At 38.1% G+C, this 14,239-nt stretch overlaps 1 protein-coding gene across 2 annotated transcripts in view; it reads right to left on the reverse strand.

The window, feature by feature from the left end:
* The window catches only part of ZNF143 (zinc finger protein 143), a 42,632-nt gene that overhangs the window by 5,781 nt on the left and 22,612 nt on the right, over positions 1-14,239 (reverse strand). For both annotated transcript variants that reach the window (XM_069857597.1, XM_069857596.1), the window contains exons 8-14: positions 11,262-11,381; positions 10,303-10,378; positions 8,298-8,423; positions 5,199-5,378; positions 3,851-4,078; positions 2,385-2,533; positions 592-753 (exon numbers count right to left, since the gene is read on the reverse strand). In XM_069857597.1, the coding sequence (XP_069713698.1) occupies positions 592-753; positions 2,385-2,533; positions 3,851-4,078; positions 5,199-5,378; positions 8,298-8,423; positions 10,303-10,378; positions 11,262-11,381 (1,041 nt within the window). The remainder of the gene's footprint in view (positions 1-591; positions 754-2,384; positions 2,534-3,850; positions 4,079-5,198; positions 5,379-8,297; positions 8,424-10,302; positions 10,379-11,261; positions 11,382-14,239) is intronic.

Raw genomic sequence — 14,239 nt, forward strand, 5'->3', positions numbered from 1 at the left:
GTTAAAACTAAATTCAAAGCTGTGATTATTCATCAGCATAATTTTATTGTGCAAAATATACATTTGTTAAGAAAGGTTGCCAACACAGTGTTCTCAATGTTATCTATTAGCTCTCAAGAAATAAATACCCTCAGAAGTTCAATAAATACGTACTTAGACAAGTGTTTCCTATCTGCTAAATAAATTACAGTTCCATAATATTAAGTAATAAAAGTTACAGTTCATACTGGAGTCTATTTTTAGGTCTGTCACTCATTTACTACATGACATTTTTGGAAAACGCGTAGCACTTCTAGATTTTATTTTACATACACCTGAAAAAAAAACCCACAACAATGAATTACCAGATTGGTACCTCAGAATTTTTTCTTCGTTGCCCAATTACTGTTTTTAAAAGATTCTGCCATAAGTTGATGCTTAGCACTGGAGCAGAGTGTGCAATACTTTCATGAATGGAATGCTATGGTCAGGTGCTGAAAACTGCTTTACTTGGATAAATCTGTGTGACTGACAGAACCATGATGACTTAGGTGCCTATTTTAGATCATCTTATAAAGGAACATTACACATGCACGCAGGATAATATCTTACCTGTTGTCCTTCGGTGCCTTCTGCAGTGACCATTGCTACAGAATGTGTTCCTGCAGAGGAGATGACAGCGTCATGGGCAGGGACTGTGATGGTGGTGCCATCTTGTGTTACCATAGTGATAGTATTGCCAATGGCCTGCATATCTGCCTGGGAGATGTTCACCTGAAACACAAAATAATTCCTGAAATAAAAATGAAGGCCTGATTGCTGCCTAAGTCATACCCGAGTCTTAGTTTTTGGCAACATAACAGATGTCTCTGTGCAAGATTTGAAAAACACAATGACGTGCATTTGAAGTGTAACAGCATTTATCAAACAAATACCTGCTGGCTGCTTCAGCAGGAACACTCCTGCTAATTCAACCTCTTCAGAAGTTGTAGCAATGCAGAACAAAACGGCAACTTGTTCATAATAGAAGGGAAAAGATATTTTCTTGATATTTGATATGACTGGCATTGCTTGTGCATTCCTTGAGAATCACTGTCACTTTGCCAAATCCCCATCTTGGATGAAGAGCCCTCATCACATCTTACTGATTGGGATCTAATCTTCCATGACCTTTCAGACACACTTATCTGTTTACAGTAATAAGAAAAAGGACACACACTCACCCCAGAGTCTACAGCTCCATGTTAATCAGATCATCTCCCAAATAACTGCTCGATAGATTATCCATGTGTCTTACACAACAGACAATGTAATTCAAGGTAGTACCACCTGACATACTTTTATCTTAATGGAAACACTAAAGAGGCCTATAAGTGCTTAGAATTTAAACCGCAAATAAACAAATCATAAAAAAATAATGACATAAATTACTGATGTTTGCAGTATAAATGTATTAGGGCATCAGATGCACGATTTGATGCCTGACTTACGAGGTAATAAAACATCCAAGATCTAAGGTCAAGCTAAAGGATAACTTGAAATGTGACAACTCCATGTCAAGGCTTCTGCGGGCCTTCATTTTAGAAGGTAAAAACACCAGTTACTTAGTAATGTTACAGTGTTCAGAGTTAGCATTGTAACAGCCCCCTTTAACATTTCCTATTCAAATTGGAACTGGAAATATCTTCCATATCCTACTGGCATTTCAGCTGCCTTTCCACCCGAGACATAAACTTCTGCCCATATGCCTTCATTATACTGCCATAGCTAAATAAGAGACCTGTGTCAAAATCTCCTCCCAATGAGATTTCATAAGAAATCATTAAAAAATATGTTGAGAGGACTTTTCAAGCGGAGGTAGCATCAAAGCATTCCCTATCCTCTTGTTTATGTTAGAAATGGTAAGAACCACACACCATCAAAGCTTGGAAAGCAGGCTCCTGCGCCAGAAAGATTTCCCATACCTGCCCTCCCCAAAAGACTGTGCAGACAAGACAACAGTGACTGTGACCATCAAATACTGATAGAATAATCAGCGAAATCTGAGAAACCTCAAAAACTTGCTTTAATATACAACTGTTAAAATAGCCCATGCCTACTTTAAGAGTGACAAAAATAGCAGAAGAGTGACAAGGATAGCAAAATAAATAAATAAATCTAGCTTTGCATTAATACAGTTTCACATGTCAGAATGTTAAAACAGGTGGTTTAATGTAGATACTCCAGAGGAGGGCCAACCCTAAACATATCTTGACCCAACTGAAAAGCACCTTCCTTCCTTACGAAACCCATGTACGTATTTATCAAGAATCCCAAGTGATTTCAGAAAGCACATGGAGCATCTGCAAAATCTGCCTCAACTCTTAGCATATTTTTGTCAGCTCTTTAACATCATGTTTACTTACGTGTTGGGTTCCGTCTTGGGATATTAGTGCTACTTGTTGACCTAATCCCGACTGAGTAACTGTAGCAACCTGTGCAGAAATTACATCTTCTCCCTCTACGCCTGTCACATAGGTTATCTGGGAGCCTTTGAGAACGTCTTCACCTTGACCTGTTTGATACAAAGAAGGCAAGAGGATAGTTTACATACTCTAAATGCTGCCAGGAAAACAAATGATGAGAATTAAGCACCAGCCTCATTTGAAGGCTTTAAGCAATCCAGTGGAAAAAAAATAGCAGAAAGATGAGAAAAATAAAAGAAGGAAAGATACCAAAAGCAAGTCAGAAAGTCTACTATTTTGTGAACAGGGTGTATAATATTTTGGCAGTGAGTTTTAACATACAAAAATACTACAGATAAAGAAAATACATATTTAGTTTATAAGCAAATATTAAAACGGTGACAAACATTTCTAATTAATTCATTACATGTTATCCTCTCTATACAAGAAGCTCCATGCAAACACAACTGGCAGCTTTTAAAGAGTTAATAATTAACAAACACACTGAAGCAAACAGTGATGCCTTTGTGTGAAGGTTTAAGTAAGTTCATCATCTTAATAAATGTTTAACCTCAGCAAATGAATCTTACCATTACCTTAAAGGAAGGAATTGGACTATTCTACTACTACTCAAGCTATTCTGCTTGAGGCATTCAATGCAGTTTCCCACTCACATACAACTTTTCTGACCAAGTTCAATGCAGTTTCCCACTCACATACAACTTTTCTGACCAAGTTCAATGCAGTTTCCCACCCACATACAACTTTTCTGACCAAGACAGTTTGTGCATATATTTCCTACCTTCAGAGATATCTAAAAATCACATTTGACAAGTGGTATTTGTCCTACCACAGTACTTCCCTCAGTCTGATCTTTTAGTCATAGGATTTGATGCTCACGATGCCACAGGAAACATATTCTAAGGAGTACTGCAGCACATGAGCTTATTTCATCCTTCCCTCTAAGTCCAGCTTACAGAAACTGCTATTAACCACAGCAAAGCCAGCACAGGATCAGGGTGCTGCAAAGGTGGTTTCTCAAGGAAATGCCTTTAATCCGGCACGAGACTGTTATGGTATTATACGTATCATGACAAAAATCCATAGGAAAAACACAGTAGGTTGCAAACACACAGATTTCGGATGCTTACAGGTCCCTTCCCACATCCATGTTTATAGCAGGTTTGCAACTCAAATTTCTCTCTTGTTCCCAGGACTAGTATGAATGAGTTTATGGTCTGGTCAATTACTCTCTGGGTTTCTGTTTACACTTCGCCTACCACACTAAAAAGTCCTACAAAGAAGTTAAATAACAATACAAATTGCGGGGTTTTATCTATGTTTTAATTTCCTTGGTGATAAAACAAACAGCAAAATATTATCCAGCCCATTTTTTTAATGATAAATTAGAAGATTGAAACTCTAACCTGGAGGCGGCTCAAAAAAAGCCTCTTGTTCTTCTTCAATGGGCTCTGTGTCATTGTGTGCTGTCCGCTTGTGCATAGCGAGTGTAGAAATCTGCTTGTATGTTTTCCCACAGTGATTACAGTTATAGGGTTTGGAATGAGTATGTACAACATGATGCTTGTATAAACTGGAATACTCTGTAAAACGTTTATCACAACCAGGAACTGTACAGACGTAGGGCTTCTCCCCTACACAGAAAAACAAGAGGGATAAAGAGAACCTTATCCATAATGCACAGAAAGAAAATTGTCAACAAATGATATTTAGTGACACTGTCATTACCAACCATACTTCAATTTCAAAAGAAACATTGAAGCTCAAGGTCACAAAGTTTATTAATGTAGCCTCTCATTGGTCCTTTATCTGTTTTGTTTTTTATTTAAACTACTGCCAGTGAAAGCTGGGCTCTTTTTTCTCCCTAATGCTCCATCTAAAACATCCTTCTGATGAAGGTAGAAGGATACAGGCTGAAAGCTGTGGTGTCTGTTTAGCATTGTGCTGTGATGTTTGTTCTTTCATTACTGGAAGGCCCATACTTCTCAATAATCAGGAATGTTGATACACTAGTACAATTTCATTTATTTTTGTGTCTTTAAGCTCTGAAAAAATCCATAGGAAGCAAGTTATGGTTTCACATGAAAACACCTTTAATTTAAAAATAAAGGAAACAAATGTCCAAATGGCATTATAAACTAAAAAGCTAATCCAAGGTACAAAATGTACCACACTAAAAAACTTGTCCATGCTTCTGTAAAATATATAAGGCTACCAAGGTGATATATATGGCTGTTACTTGCTTTTAAATTTTAGAACTTTTGAGCTGCGCTGATTATTTCTGCTGACTAATCCTGCCAATCAAGTTGGATAAGTATTTCTACCTCCTTCTATAAAAAGAAGGTTTTGACCACAGCTCCAGCAGCAAGGAAAATACAGATGGCATGAAAGGGTGACTCAAAACGGTGAGCTGAAGTCAAGCTCCAGCTCGTGCTTCACTGTTATTTATAAAAGAAACAGCTCACGCAGAGGCAAGCCCCAGAACCATAACAAGGATTGGATTTAGCCCAGCGTCCTCTAAAACAAACGCGAAATCTTGTCTTCAGAGCTTTGTATCTGAAACAGAATTACTCCGCCTTGAGAGTAAGGCAAGAAACCCGAAAGCTGTGGGGAGACAAGGCACCCAAGAAAGACCCAAGACAGGTCATGTAAACATGACTCTACCGAATTACAATGCACCAGAACGGATCACAAGAACAACACAGCCTCTCTCAAGCAGACTCCACTTCAAAACACAAACCATCAGTCGGATACCTGTGTGTATTCTCACATGATTCTTATAGTTGGTTGCACTGGCGAAAGCTCTCCCACATCCTGGCTCTGTACAGTAATAAGGCCTTTCTCCCGTATGTGTCCTGATATGAACCTTTCTAATATTAGACGTTGTGAATGACCTGCCACATCCTTCAAATGGACACTTGAAGGGCCTTTCACCTGAGAAAAAAGAAAAAAGGTACATATGCAGACGTTAGAAAAGAACAAAAATCCTTGACTGAATTTAGGAATCTAAAGCTACTTAACTCTGTTTTTTAGACCCTCAGTCAGAGCTACCCTGAACATTCCACTGTGCAGTGTTCTGCTCTTTAGCCAAAACACACAAAAGTCAGGAAAATCATACAACCTCTAAGATAAACGATGAAGCACCTAGATTCCATTGCTTGGACTAGCCTCCACATTGTCCATATCCTAACATGTATTTAACGCCCTCTCCCAATTCATACATACATTATCCAGAACAAGTTTATCAGGCCATTTGTCAATTGCAATTCATAACATCAAAAAACCCCTTAATTTAGTATATAACCAAGATACAAATAGCTTAGTAAAACTCACTATAGAAAGCATGTAACCTTACAAGTGATGAATGAACTTTTTAAAGAGCCTGAATCTCAAGTTTCAAACCCCAAACCCAAAGCAAGCACAAATACAACTTCTTTTTAAAATAAGCCCATTTGTGTAATAGAAATTTAAGCCAATAACTTACATCATAGCACCAAAACATTTCACCATGAACAGTAGATAAAACCAAACCCTACCGAGTACCCTAACATCCCTGTCCCTTCAGATCCAAACAAAGTACACAGAAGGGGAGAGTGAAGGGGATCAGCTTTGGAGAACTGAGAGCCACCTGCCATACTGTTCTGTTTTAATTTCGCACTTCCCAGAGCCAAGTCAGTTCCACCCACTGTACTGCTTACCAAAACAGAAGAATCAGAAAGCAAGAGAGGGCTCACTACCACTAGAGACACAACATTCGGTACTTGGAGACATAAATAAAAAAACAAAGTCCCGATAGAGACATTAATACCACAAAACTCCAAAGAAGTTAGCTCCTTGGCAGCGGAAAGTATAATTCACTCCTTCGGGCAGCTGTTTTGGGCAGGTTTTTCAGCCTCCTGCCAAGGCTGCCTCGGTGTTGTGTTACCATGGCTCCCCTAATCCCAGCACCAGCACAGGACCGCAAATCTCGTCAGGAAGGAGCCGGGCTGCAGAGCCAACCCCGCCCGACAACCCAACCAGCACTGGAAACCACAACAAACTGCTCTCCGGCTGCCCCAGGAATGTCACCCGGCCGGTTGGCGAAGCTGGCCTTTTAATGCATGTTAGAAAAGCGCTCTGTTTCCAGGTGACCGAGATTTCCACCATTAGAAATGCAAAGCGTTTCAGAAGCCTTAAAGCTCTGCACCAGAGCAGCTACGAGGAACCATCCACACTAGCTTGTCTGATAGCAGGATAATATGTCTAGGGAAGCCATGGAGAAACCTGAGACAAGCATCTGAAGGCCAAGGAAAGTGAGACTGGACTGCTGCTGAAAGGGAGGGAAACATCACTTTTGGCTAAAACAGGCAGAAAATTAAGAAAGCACTAAGGTTGCTCTACGTGATAAAGGAACAAAAAGGCTTCAGAGCCATGGGAGAAAGTAGGCGGCGCCCAGACTTGCCTCCATCGGGTGCGCTGTGTCAGCTTGCGCAGGGTTAGGAGCATACACTGCTCCATCGGCAAAAAGCGCTCGGTGCAATTTCCTTCTCATTCTTTGGCTTCTTGCAACTACCCAAATCTAAAAAAAGACACCCCTGAGCTCCAGTCCCTGGACTGTTGGGAGTCTACGATTGTATTGTTAATATTGTTCAAATGGGGAAAGGGTTACATACATAGGGCTAGCTCAGGTCTTCTGTCTTAACTAATAAATTAGATGAACGAGATTAAACTGCCATATAACTTCTATGGCCATAAGGAAGTAAAGGAACTAGTCTACAGCTAATCAAGTTCTTGTCCATTCTACAGAAAACCTTCAGTTCACAGTCTGTATTTGATGTGCTACGTAACACCAAACAATTCTCTTCTAGAACTGAAAAGAGATGACACTTCATCCTGATGACAAATTTAACATCAAGATAGAACTGATCCCAACAGACTGGTTTTGAATATGAAAGTCCAGAAAAGCACAATTATCTCAATGTAATCTTGAATCTTAGTAATTTTTGTTGCCTGCTTTTATTTGCCCCCTGCATTGTTCTTTTCAATCTGAGAAAAAACTATTTTTTTAATTCTTTTTTCTTTTACTCTCTAAGCCTCAGAAAGTCCAGAGGAAAAACTTGTCAGCAGTCTAGCCGGCAAGTAAATATACTTAATGGAATAGGTTACTAAGTGATAGATTATTCTTCCTACAATTAAAGGTGGGACTTCTTTCCTTTTTTTTTTTTTTGGTAGATCTTGGGAACAAAGAAGACATTGTGCAAACTTGTTCACAAGTGTGCGCACCCATGGAGTTTTGCAGACTGTAGTATGTGCTGTCTAAATTTATTTGGGTTTGGCTTTCATGTTAATCTTTTTTTTTTTAGACAAAATGTAAGATTTTGGGTTTTATGCATTTGGAAATTTTAATAACATTTAATTTTCTATGATATTTTTGTTCATTTTTCAGCTGCAAGGAGAAACAGGAAACCGGGATAGCAAGAAATTGAGAACTATCAACCTTTGTGAAGCCGGATGCAAATTTTATTAAAGCATCAAAACTTAAGACTGATGCTATTTATAAAAGGCAAGCCATAGTATTGAGGAAAAGGTCCTTGTTCTGTTACAGCAGCAAATGAAGCTGTAAAGGCACTGAGTGACTCAGTGACAAGGGATGCACTGCTAACGGTTAGTGCATTTGCAACTTTTTCCAAGTAAATGAAGCCATTTGCAGTAGATGCTTACCATCCTGTAATGTTGTTGAGCTCACTGGGCTTCAGAAACAGAATGTAGACAGGCTGATTTCATAAGTACAAAGTCACAGAATGATCAAAGAGGGGAAAAAAAAAATCCACCAAAGCAAATTAACAAAAAAAAAAAAAAGAGCGATAACAGTACCTGTGTGGGTTCGGATATGTTTCTGCAGGTCTCCTGAAGTCTTGAATGATTTGGTGCAATTTTCTTCTGTGCACCTATAAGGCTTTTCACCAGTGTGTGTTCGGACATGACTTTTTAACCCATACCCTGAAGATCAGAAAGGATGTTGTAATAATATAAACATATAACTAGGACACTCATAAACCATCCCCATCAAAAGCTGTGCTTGCCACTCCAATCGGGAAGCTCCCTGATTAGTGAAATCTGCTCTTCCACTCTTCACAAGCTCTTCATTCTACAATACAGATCAGCAGAACTGTAGATACAGTTTAGAAATTCTTTCATTCTTAATTTACGAAGAAAGTACACTTCCATAATGCTTCTCCTTCCCTTCAAAAGGATAAACTGTAGTGGTTATCATGTGGACAAATATTTATTTTGTCATCAGAGGCAGCTGTATGCCATCTACTTTTTAACTCCTGCCACTACTGTTACCGAAGTGACGTTTAATTATTAGTTCACACAAAAATCAGTACCATTAATTAATTCAGCAATAAAAGCTCTACTGCTATCTGGCTCCAAGTTATTAGAATTATTTTAAACTATATTAACAACACTATCACATATATAGGTGCCAACTGATAGCAGTCATGGATACTCACTAAGAACTCATCACCATCAAAAATCTTACCAGTCTAAAGCAAGTTTTGGATCAAGCCCTCTGTAAATTATTTTGCAAAGAGCATTTTATTAAGATTTTTCTTTTCTGCACTTCCTTGAAAAGAACATGGCTAGAGAACCCCAAAACAGTCATTTTAGAAAATAGACTTGAATTTTTACTTGTGTGCAGAAGGGACATATACATTTCTACAAAATAAAGTAACGGTCTGTAAGAGGATGGCACCTGCTTTTAGTTTAACAGTGTCTTCTCACTTCATCCCTAGAACAGCAGAAATTCCTATTTTTAACATTTTTAAAAATACAAGGCATGCCTACCAAGCTGAGTATTAATTCATTCTTACATTTAAAATAAACTCAATTTCATGATCCAACCCAAGCCAGTTCTTAATATTTAAACAGAGAGCATTCAGTACTTAAACTTTATCAAAGGCAAAGGACTGCTGAACTACAGTGGTACAATGGCTCTGACCAAAAATACAGAATTAAGAGATAAACAGCTGTTTCTAGCCATACATCAATCTTTTGCAATGGAAGAGAATATTTCATTATGTGACTATTTCATATTTCATTATTTTAAAATCCCTTTACAAACACTATGCAATTAAACTTAGGCGCAACCTTTTAAGTGTGGCCATTTCCCTTTTGCATTTTCTTATCACCATTTCTTTTGCTTGTTTCTATTCAAAGTATTAAATGTGTTAGATCAGATGAAGTTATTTTATAAACACCTTAGGGATTTTTTTTTTTAAATAGAGCCTAACTAAGCATCATGATAATTTACATTCAAACTGAAGGAATAAATTTGAAAGATGCTTTGTTTTTTCCCTTTCTTCCATAACTGCATTTCACTTGATGAAGTTAAATCACAGGGAAAGCATCATTTATGAACAGCATAGTCTGCAAAATGTAGAGTTCACTTCATAAGAAATGTCATTCTTTGATACAAAATCAATAAAGAACACTTAAACGGTCACCTTCCACCAAAGTTCCTCTCAAATTTGGAACAGGTATTTACCTTTAGCCAACAGTTTTGGCTTCTTGTCACTTCATTTTACTTACACTGTTTGTTTCTTAAAAAAGCCTAATTTTTCAACATAAAGGCTGACTGTAGCACGACAGGTGAAGAGCAAGGGAAAGTGTCAAGTGTTTCACCTTATTGCTCCTTCAGGAACCAGGAGTTACATCTTCTGTCTTTTCTATATGCTACACTAGCAGAAATGATGACTTTTTTTTGCAGTTCTCCTGACTAAGTTCTTTACTTAGCAGTTTTAAAAGGCAGTATTGAAAACTTATTTTATGTAGAGACAAACAGTAACAAGCAGGAGGAGCTAATCCACAAGTTTACCTGTTGCAAAAGCTTTGCCACATCCAGGATGTTCACACTGATATGGTCTATCTCCTGTGTGAGACCTCTCATGCACCTGTCAAGACATCCAGTACACTGATTTCATGAAATGTATCGGATTTCTTCAGCACAAACCCATGGCAATCTTACAGACAGTACATTTTATTTCTCTTCCTAAGATTCACATTCAAGTATGGTCTTAAAATCAGGGATAAAAAATAATGAAATATGGTAAATTATGTTTTCCGTAAAACTAAAGATGTCTCTTTCCAAGGTCTAACCTGATCCTTTTGGTTTTGCAAAAGAAACATTTCTGTAAATACACATGGAGTTGCCATCATGCAACTACATTAAAGACACCACACAAAAATGCCTCAGAGACTGCTCTTTACCTGATTTTTCACTCCACTGAGCATTTCTAATGATCCTCTCATATTGCATGAAACCTCTACAACAAGGATACCATTTTAACACAATCCACAGAGTGAATTACTCACTGATTTTTGTCAGAGACAAGGTATGACTGTAAAGAGTTTACCTCATCAGCAAGTGGTTACTTCAGCCTAAGCTGGAATGTGAACAGTTCTATGTCCTTACTGTTTCAGTAATTCCTTCACTTAATTCAAAACCAGGAAGACAATTAAGCAGTTGCCATTTTTGCATGATCATACTGGATTTCACAATTTCTGTGACACTGCTGGTAGAAACTGTCTCAACAAGAGTTTTCTTACTTGCTGGCAATTTGGGACTCTAAAGCAATCCCACACCTCAATCTATTGAGAACCCCAAGCAAAATCAGTACAGCATCCACGACAATCCATTATTGTGAAATCAATCCAAAGCAGCACCTTTGTGACAGATTCTCTGTTAATTTGTTACTTTTAACCATATAACCTGCCAAAAAAAACCCAAACAAAACACTTCTGAAAAGCAACAAAGCTCATTTTTCGTCTCATCACCTTGAGATGGTGAGCTGTTGTGTACAGTTTTCCACAGCCATCATAATCACAGCGAAAGGCTTTCTCTCCGCTCTGCTGGGATTTTGCAGTCACTCTTGTTCCATGTCCTTGCAAGACAATCTTAAATTGAAAAAAAACCCAACAAAACACCATTAAAAAAGCCCCACAATGAATCAGAAAATTCACACACTTTATTTTGCTATCAAGTCAAAGCAGATTCTGACTGGTTTCTTTTGTCTCGCTTTGCTATGACATGTATTTCTTAGTCCTCGATAGATAAACTAAAATGAATCACTAAAAAAGCATAAACTCTGATGAAAGGGAAGAGAGAAAATATTAAACATATTTACTTGTAGCTAGCAAATTTACATGCAAGTGTTCCTTAGCCAAATAACAACAAAGACAAAATAATTTGGAATATAATCCCAGGGGTAAAATGACCAAAATAATAGACAGAAGAGGCTTAGATTACAGCTAAGGCAGTGGATCCATTCCTAAGGAAGATTAGCCATAAATTAGACCACCTTCAAGGATATGTTCATGCAAAGGCCAAACAATAATTAAATGTACTTATAATGAGAAGGTTTTGAAAATGAAGGAAAGCATTTTGTACTCTGTCAGTGACGCATGTGTTTCGATCAAACTAGTTGAAGCAATCTGAGTTAGGTTCTACTCTCCCTTCTGGCATGACACAACAGGAAAATATACAAAACAGTTTTGTGATGCAACTTAACTCCCTTGTAAAGGCTTCTTTATCACTAATATGCAAGAAACATTCACATAGATCGAAGAAAGAGGCAGAAGCCCAAATGTAAAGTGTTTGGTACAGCTGTATGCTAAGTAATCGAGACTACTTTAAAAAGACTAGCCTTTCTTTTAACCACCCCCTTCTTCTTAGGGAACCAATTTTCACAGAATGGTTGAGATTGGCAGGCACCTCTGAAGATCATCTAGTCCAACACCCCCGGCTTAAAGCAGGGCCAGCTGCAGCAGGTTTCTCACAACAGTATCTAGATGGGTTCTGAGTATCTCTAAGGATGGAGGCTCCTGAAGGCTGCCCCAGCCTTCACATTCTCAACTGATTCTTCTTTGTAAGCATGAGATCCACCAGAGCGTCTCACCACATAAGCTGCTCAATAACCTGCTTTAAGTTGCCTGTTGCTACCTCTGAACTCCAGAAACCCCTCCAGATTTCATGTGCCCTAGTGTGATGCTCTTCAAGCAGATACCAGGATGGTTAAAATACCCCATGAGGAACTGGGCCTGTGAACATAAGGCTTCTTCCAGCTGTCTAAAAAAGTTTCATTCACTTCTTTCTGATGAGGCACTCTGTAGCAGCCAGCCTCCACAACGCCATCTACTCTGGTCTGCCAGCTAATTCTGGCCCATTGGCTCAACTTGCTCATCACTCATCCCATAGCAGAGCTCTGTGCAGCCCTGCTGTTCTCTCACATAAAGGGCAGCTCCCTCCTGTCTCCTTCTCCATCTGGCCTCATTGAAGAGCCTGTACCCATCCACTACAGCACTCCAGTCATCTGAAATATGCCACCACATCTCCCTCATACCAACAAGACTGTAGCCCTGCAACTGTGCACAGACTTCCAATTCTTTATCCAGATAGATTGGAAATTTGATTGAGAACAACTTTCCTAAGGGGTTTTCAGGGGGACACCCCCTGTTACCTTCAGACTGTTTGAAGACTAAAGATACTAAGTTGAATAAGAAATCTTTGAACAACTGTAATGTACACCACCACCACGTCAGAAAAACTGCTTTGGAACCACAGGGAAAAGCAACCTAATGAATCAAGAAACCCATTACTAACACTATTGTTTAACCTACAATATCATGCATCACAGAAGCCACTTTTATACTTTAAGAGTCATGAAGATAATGCTCGGTTGAGCACCTGAACTTAAGTGATTTTCTTACTTGTTTTTTCTATCAGTAAACCTACTAGTACTTCTTTGTTGTTTCAACATATAAAAACACGTAAAGTTGCTAAGATCTACTATAAAGCTGAAGTATGCCAAAGTTTAAAAGAAAATTAAAACAGTTCTATAATCAGTGTGCCGTTTCTAGTATCTGTAAGGAAATAACCAGACATAATTTTACTACTACTACTGATACAAAGGGAGGGGAGAGTGGAAATAAACTGACTATTTCGGGAAAAATAAAACCAGTTGAATATCATGGGTGTTAAAACAACTGTTTGCAGAACAATGTGTTTCTTCACAATACACTTGTTGGTATGACCAGATTATTAAGAATACTGTTAGTATTATCACAGATACTGTATTAAACTTGCTGTTCTTGGAAGATAAAGCACTTTAAAGAAACTAAAATATCACACGCTAGGAGGCACAAAATCAGAACAACAAAGCAAATAAAGCACCTTCATAATAATGTGAAACTTCTTAAGTGGAATTGTGTCCTTCATAATACTTCTAAATAGACAAAATTAAAAAAACCTCTAAGTTTAAAAGAAATCATGCACAAATGCATCCTAAGTTTAGACAGGTAAGAGAGGAGAACAACAAAGATATCAAAGATCTCATATTGTACACATCCAAACTTCAGTCCCATGATTCTGCTTTTATTATGAACAGATGGGTGTGAGAGGATTGAAAGGATAGTGTGTGATAGCGATTTGGTCACACAGTCTTTTGTTTTCACATGTAGAAATCACAAAGAGATTTTATGCTTTTTTCTTTAGTGAAAAACCTAACCACATGCAAGTTGGAATGAGCGTTTAGCAGCATGACATCTGTTCTGTTCTTGTGTTACCTGTGGACTTAAAAACTTAATAAATACACACCTATTTTATACTGTATCTAAATAAGAGAAGATTTTATTCCAAGTAATATAATATTTCAGAATGAATTACAAGTATCTATATCTACTTATATCAAGTTATAATCATAACTAACATTTCAACAGATAATTGACAGCTTTGGGACCCTTCAATTGGCAAACTG

The sequence above is a fragment of the Phaenicophaeus curvirostris genome, chromosome 5 (genome assembly GCF_032191515.1).
Source record: "Phaenicophaeus curvirostris isolate KB17595 chromosome 5, BPBGC_Pcur_1.0, whole genome shotgun sequence".
Classification (NCBI taxonomy): domain Eukaryota; kingdom Metazoa; phylum Chordata; class Aves; order Cuculiformes; family Cuculidae; genus Phaenicophaeus; species Phaenicophaeus curvirostris.